The sequence below is a fragment of the Pezoporus wallicus genome, unplaced genomic scaffold (assembly GCF_028554395.1).
Source record: "Pezoporus wallicus isolate ANWC-B61680 ecotype Strahan unplaced genomic scaffold, APGP_CSIRO_Pwel_v1 scaffold_2584, whole genome shotgun sequence".
In the NCBI taxonomy this organism is placed as follows: Eukaryota; Metazoa; Chordata; class Aves; order Psittaciformes; family Psittacidae; genus Pezoporus; species Pezoporus wallicus.
Genome location: NW_026642851.1, coordinates 10,390,508 through 10,415,380, shown reverse-complemented (window position 1 = coordinate 10,415,380; position 24,873 = coordinate 10,390,508). Strand labels below are relative to the sequence as shown.

General features: G+C 40.2%; 1 protein-coding gene across 2 annotated transcripts in view; it reads right to left on the bottom strand.

The window, feature by feature from the left end:
* Positions 1-24,098, bottom strand: part of ACBD5 (acyl-CoA binding domain containing 5) — a 29,792-nt gene extending 5,694 nt beyond the window's left edge. The window contains exons 1-10 of one of the 2 annotated variants that reach the window (XM_057432666.1): positions 23,842-24,098; positions 22,516-22,636; positions 20,928-21,000; positions 17,280-17,391; positions 17,119-17,151; positions 6,598-6,735; positions 5,664-5,861; positions 4,848-4,954; positions 2,598-2,874; positions 1,068-1,267 (exon numbers count right to left, since the gene is read on the bottom strand). In XM_057432666.1, the coding sequence (XP_057288649.1) occupies positions 1,068-1,267; positions 2,598-2,874; positions 4,848-4,954; positions 5,664-5,861; positions 6,598-6,735; positions 17,119-17,151; positions 17,280-17,391; positions 20,928-21,000; positions 22,516-22,636; positions 23,842-23,917 (1,335 nt within the window). In that variant the 5' untranslated portion in view covers positions 23,918-24,098. The remainder of the gene's footprint in view (positions 1-1,067; positions 1,268-2,597; positions 2,875-4,847; positions 4,955-5,663; positions 5,862-6,597; positions 6,736-17,118; positions 17,152-17,279; positions 17,392-20,927; positions 21,001-22,515; positions 22,637-23,841) is intronic. The other variant, XM_057432667.1, reaches the window with a different exon arrangement.
* Between the last annotated feature and the right edge of the window lie 775 nt (positions 24,099-24,873).

Below are 24,873 nucleotides of genomic sequence, written 5' to 3'. Positions count from 1 at the left end.
TCTCTTTAGGTAAGAGCAGCAAGCAGAGCATGAACTGCTGATGAAGGGTCTTTTACTATTTCATCAGAAAGATAAAACCAGTCTATTCTTCCCCAAAAGGGTAGTCAGGCATTGCAACAGGCTGCCCAAACCCACATAGACGAGGCCCTTAGTGCCACGGTTTAGTGTTGGACTTGGCAGTCCTGGGAAAATGGTCAAACTTGATGATCTTAAAGGCCTTTTCCAATCTAGTTGATTGTATGATTCTATATCCAAACATCAGATGCTTGAATAGTTGTGACAGAGCAAAAACACGGTTTTACTAAATCCTTTCCCTAGTGGCCTAAGATTTGGAGTATATGCATCCCATAGGATACTTTATTCTCAGGTAGATCAAAATATCAGGAAGTCAAACAGAACCAAACATTTTTATGTTCCTCGTTCAACCATATTCACAGCATATTCTGTTCTTCTGAATATACAGTGCTTCTATTGAAACAGAAGGAAAAAGAAACACTACATCAATAAGTATCTACACTTGCTTAAGACTTCTTTTGCCTATTTCATATACATGATGTGAAATTCCAAGAAAGCTGGATTACTTCATGGGGAAAGAATGCTATGATGAATCAGTCTTTTGCTAACTGAAAATGGAACCAGAAGTTCTACCTGCAAACATTTACCAGTCTGGAAGATTAATATAATTTCTCACTTCCTTTGAAAATGCTTTGAGATCTACTGATGAATAAATTACCATGTATTACATTAACTACGGAATCTCTATATAATGACTGTGTAATGTGTATAAATAACCACGGCTAAGATTACTCTGATCAGAAATGAGTAAAATAATGTGTGGTTAATTCCTAGCTCAAAATACATGGGCTTGTTCACATGTATGAGTGTCCTGAATTGTGTTCCTGAGAATAGATACCAATAAGGAATTTTAAGTTGGAATCAACTACAGAATACAACTGAAATGTCTTCACAGTTTATGAAAATATTGTTTGAAAATTTAATCTGAAAAAGAATAAAAATATCAAAGGAAATTTAATAGAGAGTAATCAAGTAGTTTCAATGAATAATACCTGTGATGCTGTAACCGTCTCCAACATATGCAACCTCTGGAGGACATTCTGCATGTCTTCTTGCAACCGCATCAGCACTACTGCAATCTGTTCATTGAGGCTTCCCCTGGGTCCCCTCTCCGATCCCCAGCGCTCTCCATCCCCTCCACTACCCATCTGTCCACCTTGCAAACCATCTCCTAGAGGCTGAAGTCTATGCCCTGTTTTGAGGGACAAAAAAACAGATACATAAACTACAGAATGGGCTACCAATTCCACTGAAAATGTTTGATGTTAACAGTTCAGTTTTCTCCCTCCCGAGCTGAGTGTAGCGCCCTTAATTACAGGCTGTGTTCAGACAGTTCAAAAGCACCAGGAGGTCACTGCACCATCATCTGAGGGGTTTCCCTACAGCCTCAGTGTGACAGTATCGTTCTGGTCCTGGAACTGCATAAACATTTAGCAAAAAATTACTAATTCACATCCAGTCAAGTTCAGCAATAAATTCTGCCCTAGTGAAAAGGAAGTAAAATCTGTCTCATTATCAAAGGGAGGTGTGTTTTAAGCTTGGCACAGCCTCCAGCTGGAAAACACCACCAGAATAGAGTGATGAGAAAAGATGATTGTTTAAATCCTACAATACTCCTTTAAATTACATAGGTCTAGTAGGCACACATCAAACGTAAGTAAAACAACAAAAAAAGAGAAAGGAAGATGGCTAAACTATAATATGTTCTTCATAGTTCTCAACATAAGTGTTATATTTGGATTTTCATTTTTTGCATCTGATTACATATAAGCGCCATACAAAAAGGCATGTTATATATAATAAAATACTTTCTGGCCTTTTTTTTTAGTACAACTTTATCTTTGGCTTTACAGATCATACTACTGGAATATGGTACTGCTCCCAGGTAACAGTATTAGAAGTATTATGTCATTAAAAAGAGCAGAGGCCCAACATAAATTGAACATCTGGACTGTTATGTCACTAAGAATCATTAAGTTTTAAATATCATAATAGATGGTATCAGAATCACTCAAAGGTGTGGCTAACATCCCAATTATACAGAAAACAGTATGTCATTGATACCTATCCAAGATGTTCCATGATTTCAAATAAGAAACAAATACCTGTCTATATTTTCAAATCAAGAGGTATAAATGCACATGCATTTAAAAATAAATATGCAACTTATAAAGAAACTCTTCTCATGCACAGACAAGTTTTAAAGATTATGTTTCTACAAAGACAGGTGCCATTAACAGCAGCTGGAATTTAAGGGAAGACAAAACAGAAGAACCCAATATGATTATATACAAGACCTCCATAGCACAAGAAAATCCTTTTGTAATACTTACTATGAATGAAATAAATACTCTGAAGATAAAACTGATTGCTACCCACTGTAATTAGGATTTTGTTATCTATTTTTACTGTGAAGGACAGAAGCACTACATAGCAATGGACAATGCTGACAAGTGCTTCTCAGACACCAGTAACTTACAGCAGTCAGGCGAGTGGGAACACAAAAGCAGTGTGCACAGTACCTCTCCCTCTTCTGACACTGTAGAAATCTGCTTTATCTCCACCCTTCTTCTCCTTGTGAGGGCCCCCATTACTGGCTTTGCCATCTTCTCCTCCACACTTGACTTCACCTTGCTCTTGAGCTGCTCCTTCTACAGTATTTCCAGGCTGATGATTCTCATAAGTCATGCAAGCGCGCTTTGGAAAATCTGTATTTTCTAACGGAAGACTGTGATCTACATCCAAGAAATGGGATGAATGCTTTAAAGATCCTTTAGCTGATGTGATGGTCTCCAAGGGCTACAAATTAACATTAGCAAGTCATTAGATTCTGTAAAATGTGCCAGGTAACCAACAAAAAGGAAGAAGCATCATCTCTAAGGAAATAGTCCACCCAAAATTCACACTTTTTTTTTTTTAACAGAGGCAGTAGACTGTGCTTACTATTGTCTAAATGTCCTCTTCAGATTGAAAAGGTATTTGAGGCAAGTATGATCAAAAACATTGATACCACTTGGAGTTAAAGATATTTCCAAGATACAGTAATACTCATTAATCAGTGAAATTGAACATTAAGATCTAAAAATGCTCAGTTTCCCCTTTTAAAACTGGCTTTGCTTCCTAGACAGAGAAGTGGCATCCCAACTTGGATTCCTGAGCCACATGGTTAAAAGTCACGTGCTGTTAAGAACCCTGAGTAGGCAGTGTTTACACCCACAGCAGACAGATCACGTTGCTTATGATCAACATGTTCAAAACAGCTTGGCTCCACCCTGTGCCTCTCACCAAACAAAAGGAAGGCACAGAATTCATCAACGTCTCACTTAAAATCAGTGCTACTGTAGGAAGATATTAAAAATGGATGAAATATGCGTTGATCAGGTCATGATTACATGTTCTGCAACAGGACTGCCTTAAGGTGGCTCAAGCAACCCTTTGTTCAGCACAAGCACAAGCACTTGCACAAGTATACGCTTAAGCAGAATGGGAACCTCAGATAGCTGACGAATAACTCCATGAAAAAGCCAGAATGACCAAAAGAAGGGGCAAATAAATGGAAACTACTGCAAAGTCCTGTTTGTCAGACAGCAGTTCATAAAAACTGGATCATCAGAACTGAAGGTCAGAGTGCTTACTACAGCTTTTCCAGTAAAAAGCTCTAGTTAATTCTTTAAATGAACCTCTTCTAGTTTGAATTAATCCATCTGTATTCTACTTGTATATTTATTTACACATACCTGAACATTTGTTATTTTGTTCAAAACCAGAAATTTTCTCACACAGGTTGGGAAATTCTGACAGATTATCTGTCCACTTCAATTAAAGAATCTCAAACAAGCTTGAACGATACACAGGATGATTAGGAAATCACCCAGATCAGAGAGCTTGCAGCACTTCTACCAAATCAGCTTTCCCAACATGATTCACTACTGGGTAAAATTTTGATTTGCTAAAAGGAATTTTCTAGATCCTCAGGGAACAGCCGGACAACAGAATGATGCAGTATCAGTCTGCTTACTGGTCTTTCCAAACCCACGCATCACTCATATATTCATCCCCAGAATCAGGAAACTAGGGGTTTGACTACAGAGTCCACGCTTAAACTGGACCTCTGAAGAAGGTCCAGGCAAGTAAAGTCAACTAAGACTGCAGTTAATACAATGAGCAGGAGCACAAATTCAGTCAAAAGTAAGCCAGCACAGTTGGTACCCACCTCTCATATGAAAGTTGGAGATGTACATTATGGCTGAAGAGAGAACAAGAGAACCCAGAAATCACTGTCATCTCCCACTTCTCTAGACCTAGGCCACTTTCAGGCACTGGCCTAGAGGCCACTTGCTAAGTCTTACTCCTTATTTATTCTTTGAAACAGATACAGGATTCATCAGGCCAGAAAAAGAGCATGTAAAAAGCTCATTGTTACAAAGACACTACTTCTCAGAGATAGCTGGATTCTGGTCCCTGCATATATTATGAGACCCTAAATTCATTTGTGCACACAGCCTTTAGTTTCTTTGTACTGTTGGTTTGTTGTATTTTCTCCTCACATAAATTCTCTGAGGGAAAAGACAGCACAGCTTTTAGATCAGTAGTAACCAACTTGTAAAAGATTGATGACAAAAAAAACGAAAAACAATAGTCCAAGCAGGAGAAAGGTATATATGAGTTACCTCATTCACCTCTGCATGTCCAGGTTCACCTGATAGATAGGAACCTGTTTAAACATAATCACACCACTCTCAAAACTACACCTAGGAATACTAAGCCCCTACCTCTTCTAGTCCAAGTTGCTCCATCGAGTCACAATAAACTTCACTGTCTGAATCACTGGTTAAGTGCTGAGTTGCTGAGATCTCTTCATTACTCTCTTCATTTGCACCTGTACAGAAAGGACATACTAACACATGCTTTGTAAATGTGAGCCAAGCCTGGCAAAGAGGAAAGCAGTAAATTAAAATGCCTAGGTGAGCTTCAACTCATGCGCTGTTTATCTACAACTGTCATGTTAAAGTTAGATTCTGAATAAAGTGGTTATATTAACATAGGAATTATATAAAAGTTTTACTAATTGGAAAACTATACCTCACACTGGCACTTGTGCCTTATAGGCTGATAATTTTACCTTGCTGATTTACTCTCCTTCCTAAGGTCAGTATAAAGCAGTTTTGCCTGAAACTATCAGTTAGCTTTAAAATGTTACATTTAAGACATCAGTTTCAACAAACTGACATGTATGATGTGTTCAACCTTTGAGAATGACAAGTAAGATATTAGTGCTTCTCATTTTACTACAGATTAACTTTCAAAGGCAGGTACTTGCATTGATAATATAATGATTTCAAAAGAAAGCAACTGTATTTCTGCGGGTTTGAGCCCGTCTCTGAATTCATCTCTCTTTCTGCAGGAGATCCTAAAAGAAAGCCTTACAGACTTGGGTGTTTTTTTTTCTCAAGTATTCTTTCTTCGTGTTTCTACAACTGAAAGGCAACATTGATGGTCTCTGAATCCCAGGATTAAGCTTTCAAGAAAAGAATCCTTTTCCATGAAAAATATGTGCAAATGAAAACATAGTCTTCCAGGGACAATACCTTGGTGGGTGCTGTTTACTATTTCTAAGCTTGGCTCAGTTTTCTTTATTTCTTCTTCTGGCTTCAAGCCATTCAGGGCAGATTTGGTCTGGATGCCATTCTGCATATCTGTGATAAGGCTGTCCTTGTAATTGCCATTAGTAACACCACCTTCGAAATCCTTAGCATCTGCTGATTCTGGTTTCACATTCTTATAGTCTGTAAAAGAACAAGAAAACCTTGCAAAGAGAACGCTATGCCCGCAATACTCAAAATATTTCTTCAAGTAGCTAACTCTGATGGACTAAGTACAACGTATCTGCAGAACAAAACAGATTTGCATTTGCAGGGATTGTTCTGTTCTTGCAAAAAGTGTAAATATCAAGTTTAACTTGCACAAAGAGCAGATGATATTTAAAACAAATGAACGCAAATCCCAAGTAGGTCTCTCTGATAAATTAAATAATAATCCTCATGCCCTTGGAGGTAAAAACCTGAACAGAATTCTAAATATATCATTTCATTTGGTTTTCACTTGATGTTGGTTTTCCTCGAAACTCTTTATGGACCCCCTAAATGAATCTCTGAAAGTTCTGTTTTATTTCTTCTGAAGAAAAAACAGTGATTTTCAATTCTACTGTTACAGTCCATGTATCAATTCACAGCTCTCACAAACAGCACTGGCATCAAAAAGTACAGGGTATAGACTTTAAGCTAACCTATTGACAAGACTTTTTAGCCGAGTCAAAAATTGTATGGCATAGCTCACAGATCTTTACTAATTCTGTACTAATTCAGGTTGAGACACTGCCATTTTTTCACACATACATCTGCATGTGTTTGCCTCTAATTCTCCTGAACAAGTAAAGCGTTCATGATCATTCGGGATTTTCTGCCACTTAGGTGGCAAAGCATAACTTCAGAAGAAACAATGGTCTAAGTGCAGAAAACATACCCTTTCCATTTAGCTGCATCTCCTTTTCTTCCTCTTCACGAAGCCCTTCTTCTTCTGATTCTGCTCCACTATCACTACTTTCAGCTTTTCCATTCACAGCCTTTATATTTGGAGTGGAATTCATGACATTACTAAGGTCTAAGAAAAAAATCAAAGAGGGAAAAAAATATGTTTTTTAAAAGAAACATACAACCCACCCCACCCTCAGGCTATTAATCAGTTCTACACAAGTATTTCCATATTAGAAGATGTACCAAATAATGCCCGCTTCATTTCTGTAAGCTCTTCCCTAATTGATTTAATGTTTTGCTTTTGTGGTCCAACACAGAGTGCCTGACCACTGGTGAACACATTCTCAATGATACTGAGGAAGCCTGCTGGCGGGAGACAGACACTCTAACTACTGAGTCTCAGACCAAGATTATTTCCCAAACTTATAGCATGGCTGCAACAACATTTTATCTAGGACCCATGTGGCCATGTTCTTTTAAACCCAGAAGTCAGTGGTTTTATAGAAGTTCCCTTTCGGGCTGAAATGCTTCAAAAATGTTCTTCATTCAAAGGAAAATTCTGAAACGTTATATTCAATTATGTGAGCACACAGGACTCTGGAGAGGTAAACACAATATCCAATGCATCTTCTCCTGCAGCAATACAAGCAGACACAAAAGGTGGGAAGAAGTCTCACGTTTATACAGATCTTTATCTAGCAAAGGGCATACGGAAATAAATTCTCTGATTTCAGTGAAAAAGATGATGAAATTACTGAGCATTTCTTTGCATGTCAAATTACATGCAAATTTAAAACAAACCCCAAATCTTGAAATGGACAAATTGCTAAATCCTTGGTTTTCACTTCTTTGATTGCTCTGAGGATCACACACAATTCATTCTGACTGTACAAAGAACTGCAAGATAAAGATTCTTAAAAAACATGAACAATTTAAGGGACAATCCTACCACCTCCTGTAAAAAAAATATGCTTAAGTACATCCTGATGATCATTTAAGCCTCCTAGGTTAGGACAGAGTGATTAAAGTACAGAGAGGACAGTTTCTGCAAGACACACAGTTTACATGTTGACTCCAAGGCTGAATTCTGACTGTTTCAACTGTCACCACAGCATTCCATTTGCATAATTTCTACATTCCTTGTCAGAACCTTGCAAGATTCATTCTTATATTTAGGTTTAACTTAAACAGCAAAATAATAATTACACTGCAGTTGCCAAACCAGCTCTGACACTTTCTTTGCTGCATGATAATTTAGAGCTAAGGGGTTTCTGCTTTAATCTTGCAAGGAAGATTCCCATATTCCTCTAGCTTCAAATCTTACCCATAGTGTTTTTTTTAAGAAAAACCCACAAGCAAAAAAAACCCCCTTAATTTCTTGTACAGGAATAATATGTTGAATATCCTGTTCACTTTAGTTTTATTGCAAGGTAAGGGGTCTGTGAGCACTCTGCATCAGTGTTTTATATTGATTTAATCCAACTTTCATCTGAAGATTTAAAATATGATTCTTTATTGTAAAAAGAGAACTGCAAAAGCTATGGTCTGTCTCACAAGCAGGAATATAAGCAACCACACATTTTCTCCTCACTGAAGAACACTTCTATTTTGCAAGGTAATTTGTTTCACAAAAGAAAAACACCAACATATTCCCAGTTTATTTCTCATGTCTCATTTATTGTGAAACCCAGCCCTCAAGATGTTTTTCTGAGAACCAGCAATGTAAGGAGGATAAGGTAGCAGTTAAGTCCTCACAGGGTGAGCTCTTAAGCGCAGACATAGCTCCCTTGGCACATTAAGGCACCCATCACCCTTTGTGTCCTACCCAGTCGTGGGAGTAAACAGGAAAGACAAGACTAGGAGGAACATTTAGCTGTGACAGAAGGTGAATTAAAACTGCAAACCTCCTCACCCTACCAACAATACGGTAAAAAGTCCCAGCTATACCATAAGCTTTTTTTTTTAAGATTCACATTTTTTCTTTTTGTAGGAAAGGTCTTTGAATATTTTAGCATGTTCTCTCCCCACTTAAATTCACTAAGGAGGTTTATTCAGTTGGGGAAACTTCCAAGTGATACATCACATATATTTAAACAAAGAGGGAGAACTGAGAGAAAGTACCAAGCGTGACAGATACACACTATCATGCCATGGGACACCCAGAGAACTGAAATCCATCAGGACCATATTTCTTCCACAAAGTCGTTCTCAGCAACAGTGCTCCTAAAGACTGTAAAGAGGCATCACTTTGATGCAGAGACTGAAGAACACAGCATTGTAGACTCTTGGCTGCTTGAAATACGACACTTAATTACGTACTTTTCCCAGAACCTATACACTGCTGTCCTCATCAGGGCTTTTACTACATGGTAAATACACAGCTTGCTTCTATCCTCTAACAAACATCAGCATCTGCTAACAAACCAGCAGTGATAGCCAATACTGGGTGTGACAGGGTTAAAGACTAAACAGAGCCAGCTAGTAGTAAGTCTACAGTCCCTGTTGTAGGTTAATGCTACTCCCTGTGGAATGTCTCTTGTAACATACATGATGTAAGGCAAGCAAGCTTTTAAAACTTATTTACTTTGTGTTAATCCTCCCCCCCTTTACTCTTTTTGTTTACCCACATCCAATGCTGGCAAATGTTAGCTTTTTCTGTTGCCCTGGCTTAGATACTACAGAATTCATCTTATTTTCATATCACTGCCTACAACACTCAACTGGGAGATATGTGACACGTTTCTACATTAAAGCTGTACTGCGCTATAGTCATCCCAGGAGTTAAATTCCATAAAAGCTTGAATTGTTGGGGGGCTTTTTAATGCTATACAGTAAGAGCTGTGTAATAGTAACAATGTGCAAACAGAAGGAAGAAGGATTTAACAAAAGAATACGGTGAGCTGGAAAGGATGTGAAGAAGAGACACACAGCCTCTTTATGAGCTTTTACCAAGTGTTTCTTTTCTTGTGTCAGCTCTATTAAGAGATTTCCTTAGAGTAATTCTAAATATACTTAATTCTAAATATACTTAAAGGCAGCACTACCATTCTTCTCAGTGACCTTTATAATGGGCCAAGTTTCTCAAAACCATGTATTTTTTAACTCCTCACATATTTCAAGGCAAGTTTTGCTACCCACATGGGAGTTGGGCGCTTAAATACCTCTGTGGATCTGCCCCAGCTTAAGGGTCATTTTACAAACTAAACCTGGCCTAGCAGGCTTTTCTCAAATGCCTTGTATTTTTGGTTTTCTGAGGTACATAATTCTAATACAAAATTAGCATGCACTGCTGGAGCTGTACTGATGGTTGGCTCAGCACACTACAGTACCCTCACACAAGTCCTACAGTGCCTTACACTCTTTTTGAGTACCAGTGATGCCAAGACAGTCTACAAAAGCAGGCAAACCAGATCATAAAACATTTAACTAGCTGTGTATGCCTTCATCACTTAAAAATTATGTGCTTTTGTAACATACCATAAGCAGACTCAAGCTTTGTCAAAATTTTTATGCTGAGTCTCAGAGGCCTATATGCTGTGCAGAATTGTTTTGATAATCAGGTGACTGGGATTCTTTTCCTGCCATCATAACATAATGTCTCATGCTTGTTATTGATCCAAGTAGGCTCCCTCCTTCAATTCCAAGTTTATGCAACCATGTTCTACCATTTCCAATACACTTGGCTACAAATCTCCACCTCCTTTTTGAAACTGATGTACCAAAATACTGCAAGAAGTCCACTGCATGGAGTGACTGCAATGAGAAAGGAGGGGTACATGCAAGCATCTGGGAGCAATGAGCTCTTCAGCTAGAAGAACAAGAGTTTCTATACTCTCATTTCCTTCCATTCTTTTTAATATAGCACACTACAAAGAAAATTTCCAGGGGCCCAGCCTGCTCTGTAACATCTGTTCTACACTACTGAAACAAGCTTCCATCACAAATAAAAAGAGCTTTTAGAAGGCTCTGTTAAAAATAAAAGACAGAAAAATATAAAATTCCTTAATTTAACTACCACTGTTTTATCACTTTTAAGCTCATAAAGCATTAAGCTTCCTGAAGAATGTATTCCCTAAGCACATAGATTATGGCAGCCAGATCTTCCTCTATACAGTTTTCCTTTCTTTTTGTTTAGTCTTCCTAACCTTTACTACAAGACAAAAAGAAGTCTCTTCTCCTTTTTGTTTTTCTTTTATTATACTCCAAAAGACTGCAGCCTTGTTTTGCCATCATTCCTCTTTGGTTATGTGCTTCTCAAGCTGTTACAGTCTAAGACATGCCACTGGTTTATAAAACAGTTTAATCAACAATATTCATGTCTTTATTTACCATTTATAAGCATCAAAACAATAGTTTGTGGATAAGAACACACAGAGACAATAGCAGCTCCTCAGACATTTATATTAAACTGCAAGTATGGTATTTAGGCTTACTGGTCATCCTGGACCTTTACACTTCTCAGTAGGTACGGAGTTTCACATCTCCATCCATACCAACAGTACCCATTCTCTTGAATTTTCAGAATATGTCCCATTCAAATAAGGGTACCAAGTTTTTGGGTTGACTTAGATGCATTTTCCTCCTCCCTGATACTCCTGAGCCTTCTGCCTGTGAGTTCCTGACAAAGCAGCCCAGGAGAACAGCAGCTGCCCTGCAGGCATTCCCAGAACTGGCAGGTAGCTCCTTGATGGCCACTGGATATCCAGAGTGCAAGGCCACCAAGCACAGGCAGCTCACTTATGTGGTGCATGCACAGCAAGATCAATGGATCCAGGCTATGCAAACTTCCTGTCAGCACCTTTGCCAACAATCCCAAGTGAGAACAAACAGTAAGAATAGCTGCTGCTTTGATATTTATAGTAACTTGCAAGAATAGCAAGATCATTCCAGGATTCAGGATGTCCCTGTGTCTGGCCCTACTTCTCTCTGGGAGCATGAACAGGACTTGCTAAGCTCTCTTGTGTGTGGAAGAGATACAGTCAGCAGCTGGAACTTACACTTTGCATGACAAGTAAAGGAGCATTACACTCTTGAGTTTTGTCCCAGAAAATACCAAACATGAATACAGTGAACTCAGAACCCTATAAAGAAAATTGAATTATGCTTGCAAGCAACAAAACCCCATACTGCTGAGTCACTCATCTTCCAGAAACTCTGGTCTATAATATTGCTGCCTGAATCAAAACTTGTTTTGCCCTGCACAAGAAAAAACCCAACAACCCAAGCCAAACAGAAAATAACACAGAGATCATACTCTCTTGCCACCTGCTCCAAGCCTACCAGATGAACAGCCATTTACAATGCCCAGTCTCATTGATAACATAGATGGCTGAACAGTGTGTGTGCTTAACACAGATGGTTTTCCCATGCATCTTAGAGGCTATGAGTAATTAGTTTTGCTGCAAAAAAGTTACGCATGAAACACCAGCGCATGCCCACTGGGAACTTTTCTGAGAGCAATCTAGATATGACTGCCTACATCTGTTCTTCCCCAGCCTCCCATACCTCCGTCTCCTGCTTCTTTGCAGTTTGCCTTTGTAGAACAGAGGTGCAAGAAATCTGGATTTCAGTTCTCTCATCACAAGATCTGACACAAGTGAGACCTCTAAAAGATAAGACATCAACATTTTATAGCAAGTGGGTACATTGCTAGATTCTCAAAACCTGAAGAGCTTTTGACAAATTATTCTCCCTTTTGCACGAAATTGTTGTCTGGTTGGAGGAAAAAAAGAAAATCCAGGTCCAAAGACCAATTATGCACAAAAGCTGTTACTGTTGACTCAATCCAGCATGAAAAAGAATAAAGAATAAAGACAGGCTTTGCTTTGCTTTTCATGGAAGAAAGCTTCTCTTAGCTCCCACCACTTTAAAAAAAAAACAATTTTTTATCTTACATTTTCACATTGGGATACTCTGCTGCTCACCCTGTGGTGATATATTCTCTACTACTCTGTATGACAGAAGAGCTGTTGATATCCTCAGGCTTGAGCTACGCTGATGCTCTGCCCTAATTTTCCAACATTGTTAGAGAGCCCTGACATAAAACCATCAGTGTGAAGTCAAGTCACAAAATAAACTCAGATTTGAGCTGGAAAGCCTGAAGCAGATACATACTGCAACAGGACAAGCCACAGCTTGTTGAGACACTGATCCGTATCTCCTTGAGACTTTCCACTGACTTGGGCACTTGCTGGCCCAGCCCTTAATCCTATAATAATCCCATCCTGCAGCCAATGCTGCAGATAATGTTCTAGATGCTTCTGAAGGTAAGATATTAAACGACTGAGATATTAACAGAAAGATTTTGTATAGCAAGTTTCACAGTACCCTCCCTGAACACAAGCGAACAGCTATAGTCAAGATTACAGATAATCATTGGAAACTAGAAGAGAAGAAGTTGTTTAAAGGACAGGCTTTTAAAAACCTCTCCCACCCACTGGTTCCTCCTGCCCCATGCTTGCCCTGCCTTGATGCACCTCCTCGCTGTGGTGCTGCCACCCATTTAACATACCCTACTGAAGCGCAGCAATTTCAGACTAGCAAGGATTTTAGGCCTTTTCCCCCTTATTACAAAGCATTAAGAAGATTCACAGCCATTGAGTTCCTTAAAAATCCTAGTGAGGAAAGGAGGAAAATGAAGGAAAACAGCTTAGCCAGTATCTTTGAAGTCGGACAGAAGTGTAAAAATGAGTTTACAAAACAGAGGATGTTTCACAGAAGAGGCCCACAAATAAGCAGGAAAAGCGTGCCACCAACTGCTCCTTTACAAAGCAAAAATGTTGAAAGTAACTGGAAAAGTCCTTTGAGAAAATAAAACTATTTGAAAAGACAAACTAATCATATGTAATCTACAGAAGTAGAGTTAGAAAATATATTGTATTTTAAGAGTAAGGGAAGTGTTTCTGCCTTGAAAGTAATGAAAAAAAGGGACTCTGTTCTTTAAGTGCAATTCCCTCCTCCAAGCTGACCTATGTCCTGTACTAACTGCTGCCTTTGAAATACAAGTGTTTACATGTATTTGTTTGTTTTAAAAGCACACAAGCCTCAGTGAGTATCCACTTTTAAACCTAGCTCCCATATCCAATGCAGGACGGCACTGAGCAAGTTTCTAAATAGCTGTATCTGCCTGTGAGTCAGGCCAACTTCTGCCATTTACACACGCTGCTACTTAAGCAGTGTCCCCTATGGGCTCCTAACAGCAACAATGCTACACCACCATCAGTGCTGCCCAAAGTCTGCCTATGCAGCAGTGAGTCACCTTGCTCCAACAGGGCTTCATCTTGTGCAACTGCAAGACAGCTGGGAGTGAAGTTTTCAAGAGAAAAAGCACTCATTAAGATGACAAAGTTTAAGACTATTATAATGCCGAAACTTTCCACAGCCTCTGCAGTGCATAACTTATCATTACTGGAAGCAACATAATCCTCACAAAGGCTTACAAAGAATACTACTACTCAACATAAAGGCAAAGGGTCATCTTTATTTAGCAGGATTTTAAAACAGATTAAATGCCTTGTCACAAAGCAGAAGGAGTACACACAAAAATTCTACTGAAGAACTTGTGAACAATTTCCAGATACTTTGCTTAGTTGCTGAGGTAACTCAGGGTAGGCCTGCCATGGAGGGATTTTCTTGTTCTGCTTTGGATTTACTCACATTCAGTAAGAAGAAAACATCCACAAAACATTCAGAAGGACAAGCTGGCTCTGAAACTCTTGATGTTTTTCACCCAGTATCAGATCAGTAAGGTGACAATTCTAGCCCACCTTTGGCTCCTTCAGGTATAACATAACAAAAAGGCTTGAACATTTCCAGTTCCCTGAGCAATGGCATTTTGAAGCTTCTTTGTCTTTTCAGCACTGGCTTTGACAGGAGAATTTTTACAAATTTATTAGCAAATGCAAGAAGTTAAAAGGTTGCACTTTTAAAGCATCCCTCCAACTTACTCTTCCAGCAGCTGCAAACAAAAGGGTCCTTCTGCAAAACTGCAAGTATTGTCTATTCTCTTCTGCAGCACTATGTCAGTTAAAAGCCCACTTTCTTCTTTGATGTCTAGGATTTCATGTACCTGAAAATAATTTCTCAGTAATTTTCTCTGTAAAGCAGTACCTCATACCTGTCAGCAAGAGACTACTGACTGAATTTTCCAGAGAACCTAAGCTTCTCACACAGCTGCAAAACACTACCAAAACACTGAGCCTTCAAAACACTACCAAGGATATACAGTTTTGAAGTACCCCTCAGATTTGCTGAGCCTATTGGAGGGAATTCTCTAGTTTCCTTTCTTTACCAACACACCCAAGTCTGGATATTTGTAACCCATGGATCTGGCAAGTTTGTCCTAGTTATCTTGTAGATGTTACAAGTCATTTTAATGCTGGCATGTCAGGCTTAAGTGTTCTTTATTAAGGAAAGCCACAAGCTCTATTGATCCAGGAAGACAGTAGTTCAATGGTTTGTATTAGACATTTTCAATGAAACCACGAGGAGCAGAAATTCAATTTTGAAAGGCTACACTTTTCTGTTGAGGCCAATCTGCTAGAGATAATACACCAGTCACAGCTGAGGCACACTAAACTTCCATACAATCCTTTCAACCAATTCAAGAATGCTGTCGATTCTGAGGAAATAGCATGCAATTCTTAATTAACAATCTTCATACAGATTAAAATCTGACAGAAGAAGAACAGAAGGTGAACTCAAACCAGAATGGGCCAGAAGGTGGGGCAGTACAGTATGAAGTGAGAGACACAAGAGAAGGGTCCCAGTTTTCAGAACATACCAATTGCCTGCCCATGAAAAAAAACCACCTTCCACAACAGAACCTACAGAGAGTAGAGACGATGGAACAAACAAGACTGGAGAAACTAATGCAACTCCAACATAACAATGTCTCAAATTTTTAACAGCGTTGCTGTCAGTGCCTACACCATCTCAATGCAGACTTGGGCACACTGGTTCTATTCTTTAGCATGAATTTGGAAGATTGAAGGTACTCATGCTTCCTTACTTCTGTGAACTAGTTTGAGACTTGTACTGTAAACAACAATAATTATTTTCAGCTTCACTTTTACTTGGAGAAGTGGCCAGAGCCCTGAAGAAAGGGTTTCAAAGTCTTAACTGCAATGGTAAAGTCATAACATACAATAGACTTCGTGAAAATTCTGTCTTAATTCATTGCAGCCTAATTAGATGTTGCAGCTTTAAACTGTATGAATGATGACATATAACCAGATTTATTTCAACACTGACAGGACAAGAAATAGCTGCAATTTGCTATTCTGTTTTACTTAACACCGCCTTATGGCTAAGCTGCCTCTTTAAAAAACAGTATGTTATTGATACAGGTATTCTTTAACTTCTGTGATTCACTGTTTGCCTAAATAAGTCACTTTAAAAAGTAGCTTTTGGCATGGTGCCATAGACACCAAGTTCAGGTGGATCTGTATTACACAGATCACTGACTTGAATCTACTGATACTCTTACAATCTTGCCTGTCAATCCAGCTGTCAGGCAAGCTCATTAAATCCCAGATATGAAGCACACACAATTTTAGTTGAGGAAAAGTCACAGAGCTTTCAAAATGGCCATTTAAAAACTTCTACCATTATCTTTCCTCAAAAACAATGAAAAACTATTTCTGTTTCTCTGAGACTTGCTACAAACTTAGCTCCTTTAAGGTAGGGTGCATGCCACATCCAAAAGGCAATTTAACCAGTTGACTCCTACTACTAAAGCACCTCAAACCAATTAATTTGCGCAATGATTCATTTTTTAAAGACCTTTTCAAGTTTTACCCTGTTGCATTTCAACTTTTAACTGTAATTTTACGCCAGATTTAAACAACTGTAAGCCTTATATTACAACCTTATGAACATATTATCTGTCACATAATAACTATTACCAAAACGTTCTCACAATGGTATTGCTACATAAAAATCACCACACTGATTTTTATGCAGCTATGACACCACTGGGTTTGCCACTTGTCAGAGATTTAAAATGTTTAAATAGATACCCACTTCATGAATTTGAGCCTCAGAATACTTAACTTCACAAACCAATCTTGTATTCTTTAATAATGGTTTCTCAAATACATACAAAACCATGGATTTCAATTGTGGATTTCTTTAGATTTTAGATCAGATGGCAGACCTGGATTACCAACTCTACATGTGATCTGATACTCCACAGCTACATCAGGATGTAGCAGTACACATTAATTGTTCCTTTACTAATGGAAAAGCAGAAACTAGATTTGACTGCAGGAGCTGTTTTAAATACTCTCCTTTTTTAGAGGGAAGAGGCTTCCCTTCAGCAGCTTAAAGAGTCTGTAGACAAGGCCTAAAAACGCAGCTTCCTGGGTCTACCTGGGGTTTGTACCACAAAAGTGAAATAAAATCCAGCCTAGTGAGGTGGCAAGCCCAGAAGTTACGGGTGTTAGCAGGAAGTTACTACAGCACCAAAATGATGGAAGAGATGGACTTACACATAGTTTATTATTCCTACCTTCCAAATACTTAGAGACTTTCTCCATTCGAACTGCCATATGGTAAAGAGAATGAACAGAAAGATGCAACGTTTAGCTTTAAAATCATTTCCAGAAAACAAGCCCCCAAAAATCTGGAGTTGTGATTATTAGTAGTATAAAGGAAGTTATTTGTCCGAACCTGAGGTTAGGTCAGATCCTCTGTTCTTTTTATCTTCTACTATTTCATAGAATGGGCCTATTACTTGTAGTAATTCTTCAACCTTGTCCGTCATTGGCATACTCTCAAGAATCTGCACAAGTCCAAAATATGAAGCATCTTATGAAACATATGAAACAGAATTTCATGATTCATTCATTTCAACTGATGTTAGAAACTGCTGGTCATTGTACAGTATTTCACTGAATCACTCACCACATTATTCTGATTTTCTTTACTTATTTTTTATTAAAGGAAAACAACATAAAATTAATCTACCATACATGAATCTGAACTAGCTATATTAGCTTTTCTTAGGTGAAGAGAAGATGGCAGAGCTAATGCATTTGCCAACAGAATACAGCAAAACTGGGATGATACAAAGACAGAAGAGCAAACCAGAACCAAGAGCAGCAAACTAGAACCAAGTTCTGCTCTTGAAGTCACTTGGACCTCGTACTTTAATAAAAATTCCTTTATTTTATGTTAAAAAAAAACAATACCTTCAATCATCTGACAGGAATACAAAATCTTACATCTAAAGTAGATTAAATAGAAGAGATTTAATAAGTATTATTTTAAAAGCATACCTTCCAACACAAAACATTCTATGATTCTATGATATTATTGTCCAATTCTATTTTAAGGTCCTTCCAACCAAGCTTTTTGCCAATAGCTTTGTTCCTCCTTTATTCTCTATTTTTTTATTATCATTTTTAAAGAGGTAATAGCTATAGGAAGAGACTCTGTAGAAGCAAATACAGTACACCCCCTCTTCCAGAAGAGCACCAAGAAAGCAACAGATGGAGATACAAGTTGCCACAGAACATGCTGCTCAAAAGCACCAAGCATATCACTAAGCAGAAGAAGCAAAAGCTACAGCATTACTTCACAAAGCAGGAGTGCCAGGCAGGCTAACAGTCAGCAGGTAACAAGTCAACACTTGCAAACCAATCCAGGATATGAAGAGACAATAACCCTATCAATCTGCAGTTTCATTGCCACTTCTCTGATCTATTCAGTGTATGTAATTCATTCCCTATTTTTCAGATAGAAATGCTCTGTGCTGAGATACTGAGCTGGATACAAACCAGAGCCAGGGCAGTTCTGTGATTTTAATTAGTTATTTTTTTAACTTTAGTAACATTGAGAGAAACAAGAAGCCTATTCTAGAATAACACTTGTATTTGCTATGTATTTACTTCTACAGTCTGCACTGTAAATTGTTTCATACATGTTATTTGCATGATGCCCGCAAATAACTGCTCTTTGTCTAAACACACTTCAGTATAATCTTGAAGCAATTCTTAGAGCCTTACCACACAGTTTCTGCTAGAGTTTTGTAACTGCTAGCTTTTAGGTGAGCAAGAAAAAGAGCAAATATTTCCACAAACAAAACCAGTTGCTTACTTATATAGCCACTAGGCATAATATGCAATCTTAAAATTTGAAAGTCCTTATTACTGTTCTCTTTGGATGACGGACAATTCATATATGAAGACTCTTGTTTTAAATTAAAAACACCATATAGTCTTAACTCTTCTTTATGCCAAGGTATCACTCATTTTTAATATAAAACAAACCAAGATATCTGAAATGTAAACCAATTAAACAGCATTTCAATATAAAATTTCAGAAATGCTACTTGGAAGTTAAATTAACCTTAAACAAAATGCACCTGAGCTCTTAGCTAAGACCAAGACACGTTTGGTCATCTCCCACCAGCACCTCAAAACCTCACCTAGACAAACTTCTCTACAGCTGCCATTTTCAAGGCTATCACATGAAGGGAAAAAACTAACCAAAAAAAATCCCACAAACAAGTTTACAATAAAAAGTATTTTGTGACAGGGTCATTTGAAGCATGTGTAGCCCAACCATGATGTGCAAATGGTAGGACATGCCCGAGGGGCAGGGGGGAAATATAACAATCTTATACACCCTTAAACACAGTCCTGTAGTATCAGCATACAAGTGGGGTTTTGCCCCCTTAGACACTGATACCTACACAGCAACAGCAGAACGCCCACAGTAACACCACAAGGATTAGTGCAGTATGTGCTGATAGAACAACCCAGTGGACCCATTTGAAATGCACTTCCATGGACATTTCAAATAGAATCAACTGGGTTGGAAAAGCTGAAGCTAGTATTTCCAGTGTGAGAGCTGAAACAGCACCACAGCAGGGTAAACAGATTCCCCACTTTCAAAGCAGAGTGAGGGAAGAAGCCATTTACTCTCCTATCCCTACATGTAATCTGTTCAGAGGCAGAATATTTGTGCTTTATTAGGGTCAACCGAGTACACCTCCTCACAGGAGGCTTCCAAGAAGGCTTTTTTTACAACAAACATTGCAGTTTCACTTAAGTTTTAGTGTCCTGACCAAATCAATGCAATGCAATGACCTGCACCAAAAAAAAAGATTATCTACTTAAGTATTAATGCATTTTGAGCCTGAGATTTAAAATAAAGTACTAAATCTTGTAGTACACATTCAAACAGAACTATTAAAATTCAGTGGGATTTTTGACCAGATGAATATTTGGCTGTGTTTTCTGGAGTTGTTTATTTCTCATTTTAAAGCAACTACATTAACATCATCAGGAACTAAATTACCAAAATTGCAAACAGGAAGAACAGTAGTCAGGCTCCATTTCCATGCCTAGTAGAAGTTTTTGTTGTATCAATCATTAGACATGTTAAGAAATCAGTGTCAAGATAGTGGCCCAGGAGAAAAGCAAGTGTCTTTGGAGTAGAACTTACATTTTCTCCCTGATGCTAATCTCATTACAATAATACATTACAGTGATACTTTTATCTGGATTGACAGTAAACAATCTTTAAACTGGAAAGGCCACCTAGAAGAGCTTCAGTGAAAAGACTGCAGTGAAGAGTTAGTTAACAAAAGACAATTACTTTAATTCTGAATGTTTACTTCAGCTAATGCTGCAGTTCCTGCTTAATAACTATGACTGTTTGCATTACACATCTATTCCAAAAAAGACAGACCAAACTACTCAGTTGCAATCATATATATGCATGTATATAATAATTAGAACTATTACATACAAGGAATAATTTCATGACAAGTACAGAAAATTCAGGTTGCTGAGTTCTTCTTGGAAAAAATAATTGAAAAAAAAATAAAAATCAAAGATTACCTATTTGATTATACTCGTGCCTCCAGTCATGACAATGAGACTCTTGCTCCTGAAGTCCTTCTGGAAGGTTGTTTTTTCCTTTCTAAGGTATGGATCACTTACCTCCCTCTCAACTCTGAGAGCTGAGGCAGTTTGCAGGAAATCAGCTTCTCTTTTGTTGTACTTTAAGTCCCACTGTTTTCCCCACTGCTCCCTTTACCTTTCTTTAGCTCTTTCATTTAAGCTTCCTATCAGCTAGAGCTCTGGTGTTTCTCTGAAAACAACCAAAATTCTACAGCTTTGGAAGGAACTACCTGGTTTTCTTCTCCCTGTGGGCCAGACAGCATAGTACTGAAACATAAAGGTTCACATAGGGAATAACTCATTTGGAGCTTTGACAGTAGCAGTCAACTAGAACCCCCTAATGTTCCCCAATTTATTTCTGGAATATTTATTTTAGAAGATCCCTCCCACTCATTAATAAACTTACCTTTTTCATTTCTTCAACATAGGCTATCATGGCTTCTTCTTTGGACATGTCTCCCAAGGCACTCCAAGCATCCCTAGGAAAGAAAGCCGCATACATCTTCACTATCTCCAGGGCCTACTGGTTTTTTTAGGCCTGGCCTTAAGTAGGTCAGTTATGTAATGCCCAAAGTTCCTCTGATACAAGTAAAATGCAACAACAATTCACTTTTTTAAGTCCAAATATATAATTTGTGAGGATAATCACACAGTGGTACATCAACACAGACGTAACAAACTGAACAGCCTGGGGACTGAACCAACTATCATCTTGTACCCGGGAAGCTGTTAACAAGCCCAGATACAGGACACACACATTTCCCTTTTGATCAACTGGAATTTTTTAAGACTCTCTGCTGCAGAAGAAGAACAGGCACAGACACTTCAGCCAGCACTTGCAAACGGTTGTCAGTTTAGCCATCGTCCCCAGTTACCACAGTAGCTACTTATGACCTAAAAAATCTGCTCTCCAACTCTGCAACACAGAAAGCTCAAATCCGATTTATCTGTATTGCACAAGGAATATGTCAGAACAGAGGCTGGAATAAAACATTTCCATACTCAGTCTTGCACTTGATTCTTGATTTGTCACTCCCCCTCCCTCTTGCCAAAATATTTGTCCCACTTAGAGCAAAACTCCAAGATTGGTGGCTCACTGGTTTCAGCTACAACCAGCCAGGTTCCAGGAAGCTTACTGCCCTAGTCCTCTGCAAAGACAGACCCTTTAACTTGACCTGGGGGAGAAAGGAAGGAAGAAAAAGGGGTGGGAAGGATGGGTGAGTGATGGAAGTCAAAGGAATCGTTTTACGGACCCCAAGACAAGAAAACCATGACCATAAAGACAGCAGTGATACTTGTACTTCAGGATAAGTCTTTACTAAAAATATAATAAGCAAAGCATTCAGGTGGCTTTTCAAACAGATCTCAGCAATCTGGTGCATCAAAAGTCTTCTCAGCACAAGGAAAATATAGTGGGAAGCCCTACCACTGAGCTACCACAGAAAGACACACAAACCAGACCTCTCCCCAAGAGCTTGAAGCTGTATTATTAGCTGTCAATGAACTCACACTTATTTCAGGCTCACATGATACAAGAAAACTAGAGAAGGAAGAATTCCAGACTCATCCACATCACTCATTCTGCAGAGCACCTACAATTTCATTCTACAACATGGGATAAACATGCAGAAATACTGTGGTGCTGCTTGCTCAAGCAAGACCTGCCCACCTGCAGAACCCAAGGGACTGTTCTCACCTGCAGCTCTGAGAAATTATAAGTTATCTAGGCAAGAAAGTTGTAACACAAGACAGAATATTAATTCAAGCATCAAAGGTTGTGGTCATTCTTTAAGAGTGAAATACACTCACTACACGCTTTCTCCAAGTGCCACTCTGCTAAATATCTCCACTCGAAGCATTACTAGAAACCCAAAACACCTCCCCCCCCCCCCCCCCAAAGAAAAACAACCAACAAAAAAAACACCACCAAACACCCCTCTCATACCAAAAACCCCACAAACAACACCACAAAACAATAACTCATGAAAAGTTACCATTTATATCTACCAATCGGATCCCAAAATCCAGGTCGTGGAATGTTACAGGGTCCTTGGGTTGCTTGCTTATAAAAGCTATAGAACTTGAGCATCATTTCATTCGTTGGCTGGAATGAACCTAGTGAAGGCATTTCAAAATACAATTAAATTGTAATCAAGAATATTAACAAGTATTTTACAAGCTTAGCTTTTCTGTGAGAAAATAGCCTGCAGCTTGTTACAGCCTGAGTCACAGCAGTACAATTTAAGTCAAAGATGAAGCCTTCACTTCATCTACCATGAATCAGCACCACTATTTACTTCACAAACAGCAAGTTGCAGATTGAGTTTAAGGGACTATAACCTTTACTGCTCCTAAGGTCAGACTCCACAATTAAAATAAAAAGAGAGTAATAAGTACCACGAAGCAAGTGTCCTTTCACTCAGTTTAAAGGGACATGTAAACAAAGTATCTTGCAAGTCACTTTACTGTTACAAACAGAAACTTACAGAAAAACTCCAGAACTTTAAAACAAACTAACAACAAAACAAACCCAAACCACAGCCTTCTACGGTGGTTTTATTATTTGGGGTTTGATAGCACTTTCAGTAACAGTTCCACTATAACTTCTTCCTACATTTTTCTCTTCTTCCTTTGTGGAACACACTTGTGTAGAGGTAGAAGACGTAGATACAAAACTGTAACAGCTGGCAGGGAAGATTCATAACCAGTCTATTTAATCAAATACTTTCAGGTTCAGTTCTACTAATTAGGAGAAATTTACAGTGACCTTTACCTTCATACCTCAACAAACCCACTTTTACTTACACCAGAATAATGACGTACCCAACAACCAACTTTTATTATTATTATTATCTTCATTACTCTTATCAAAAAGACATTCTGATTGTTTTGCTTTTCCGTTAACTCTTTCAGCAGAGGACACTCCCGGTAACAGCTCTGAACCCGTCAAATCAACTTGAGGCTTTCAGGGAGGCTGAGACCCTTCTCCTGCGCCCTCCGCACCGCACCCCGGGCAGCTGACAGCCCCCTCCTCCAGAGGTCTCTCCTCGCGAGAGACCCGAAGCCCCAGAGCCGGGGTTCCTTCAGGAGAGGCGGGCGCAGCTCTCAGACCGAGGTTTCCAAGCCGCCACCTGCTGACAGGCACCCGGCGGCCCTGCTGCCCTGGCCTGAGCCACCCGGCGGGAGGGCCGCGCAGCCGCCCCTACCGCGGAGGAAGCAGGAGACGGGGCTCGCCGCTCCCGGGCCCCGCCCGCCGCGCAGGTACCAGCAAGGCGCCCAGGCCCCGCGCCGGTGCCCCGGCTGCCCCCCGCCGCACGTACCATTTTTGGGCAGGCTCTGGATCACCTTCACGGCCGCCTCGAACCTGGTGGCGTGCACGGAGCCGGTCTCCGCCATGTCCCCGTCCCGTCCCTTCACCGCCCGCCGCCTCCTGCTGCTGCTCAGCTGCCGGGCCCCGTCCGGCGGGCCAGTCTCAGCTCTGCCTTCCTCGTCGCAGCACCTGCAGCCGACTGCACGGGACAGTGGCTGAGCCACGCCGGGCCATACGCAACCAGCCCCGGCGGCAGCGGGGAGGAGCGCCCGGCCCCAGCCGCACCCGGCCCCCGCCCCGATCCCCCAGCCCTCCCCCTCCGGCAGGCCCGATCCGGCCCGGTCCGGTCCGGTCCGGCCCGGCCCAGCCCAGCCAGCCCCTCGGACCGGCCTCGTCCCACGGAGCGCGGCCCGCAACACCCCCAGCCCAACGGACAACCCTCCTTACCTCCGCCCCGGCTTCAGGCGCCCATGTTATGCCTCCAGCCGCTGCGCCCTTCCCCTCCGCTCGCACCACCCTGAGGCCGCCATGGGCACGCCGGGAAACGTAGTCCGCCCGCCGCGCCCTTCGGTGGGCCCACGCAGGTGTCCACGCCACCCGCGCCTTCTGTTCTTCCCGCCGCCACCTCAGGCCTCTGCCCTCCGGCAGCTGCTAGCCGCGGCGGGCAAGGGCGGCGAGGCCGAGGCCGAGGCCGAGGAGAGGCCCTGGGGCAGTCTGCGCCAGGGGCCTCTCAGAGCTGCTCTGGGCAGTGGCGGGTTCAGTCCTGGTGACCGAGAAGCCGTTGGAGTGCTGATCCAGGGTGTGCCTCCCGTGTGCGCTGAGGGAACAGTTCTCTATTTTTTCTTTTTTTTCCCCTTGTTTCTTTTTTTTTTTTTTCTGCTTCCTTCTTCTTGCTACACTTTCCCTTCCCTGCTTATAATCTATAATTGCATTTCAAATCGTGCCGTATTCCACCCATTCTTCGGACCTCAGTTATCCTCAGGAGATTCCTCACCACCCTGGCAGTCTGCTTTGCTGCTTCCTCTTCTCCTCACAGCCTATT